Source organism: Cryptomeria japonica, chromosome 5 (genome assembly GCF_030272615.1).
Source record: "Cryptomeria japonica chromosome 5, Sugi_1.0, whole genome shotgun sequence".
NCBI lineage: Eukaryota > Viridiplantae > Streptophyta > Pinopsida > Cupressales > Cupressaceae > Cryptomeria > Cryptomeria japonica.
The window spans coordinates 204,405,804-204,406,958 of NC_081409.1; the positions used below are offsets into that span (position 1 = coordinate 204,405,804).

Here is a 1,155-nt window from a genome sequence, read left to right on the forward strand (position 1 = left end):
TCATTATTTTTGTTATTGTACCAAGACAATAATATGATCTTATTCTACAAAAGGAAAAGAGTTTAAAACCTGTTTCTACTTTCTCAATGCATTTAGTTTATAAAATTATTATAAGATCTTTTGAATGTGTAGCATATAAAGATATTCAACATAATATGAAGATAATTTGAAAGTCTGCAGTCTAAAAGTTATTTGAGAAGGTAAGATTTCATAAAATTGTAGATTTCTTGATAAGATTCACAATGACAATAAAAAGAATTTGAAATATTTTTACGATGCTACTCTTAATCTCATAAACTGATTGTCTGATAGACGTTTACTCGTTTCATTCATTCATTATATAGAATAACTGTAAACAATAATCTAAGACCTACCATTAGCATACAGAGCTGCTCTATGATTACCAAGGAAAAAAACGTATTTAAACAATGCAACAGAAGAGTGGGGAGATTCCCTTACCTGAGCCACATCTTGTTGAGCAACAGCATCATGGGCATCCACCACGGCCTTCAATCCTACACCTGCCTTGGCCTCAATATCAACATGGACAAGACGAAACCATTCTTCGTCCAAACCACCATAGAAATTTTGAAGACAGACTATGTTTCCCAGCTCGATTGCAGAGGTTTTGTCCACAATACGCCAACTCAAGAGAGCATAAGAGGCATATGTCAGAACAGGAGGCATGCCCAGGCTTGAAGAAACTTCGCAGAATGAAACTGCCAACTTACTGGGAAGCACACTTACTGGAGATGGAGCGCCCCATATATAAGCGTGTGTCATGAACGCCAAAACCAACATTCCTCTCCAAATCTCTGAATCTCCTCCTAGTAACAAATCTTGGTAAGGAAATGGTGGTAATTTCTCTATAGTTTGGCGGAGCTTTTGGCCATGGTCGAAGGCAGCAAGCAACTTGGGGAGATCGTGCAGAGTTTCTTCCCATGGACTGAATTGTGGGTGTGAGAGATGAGGCAGAGGATCCATGGCTGGTAGAAAACCTCTATGCCCAGAGACCTCAAAAAACTGAGCACTAGAAGAAGATGAGTTATTCACATTGCCTTTCGTATATGCACAGGCACTAATCCTCTTCAGAATTTGAATGCCTTTCTTATTGACGATCACTGCAAATTGCCTTGAGATCACGGTCATATCCAT

At 38.5% G+C, this 1,155-nt stretch overlaps 1 protein-coding gene across 1 annotated transcript; it reads right to left on the minus strand.

Moving 5' to 3' along the window:
* Positions 1 to 363: 363 nt before the first annotated feature.
* Positions 364 to 1,155, minus strand: LOC131875809 (indoleamine 2,3-dioxygenase-like). Its single transcript, XM_059220488.1, has one exon. The coding sequence runs from the start codon at positions 1,153 to 1,155 to the stop codon at positions 364 to 366; it is 792 nt and encodes a 263-aa protein (XP_059076471.1).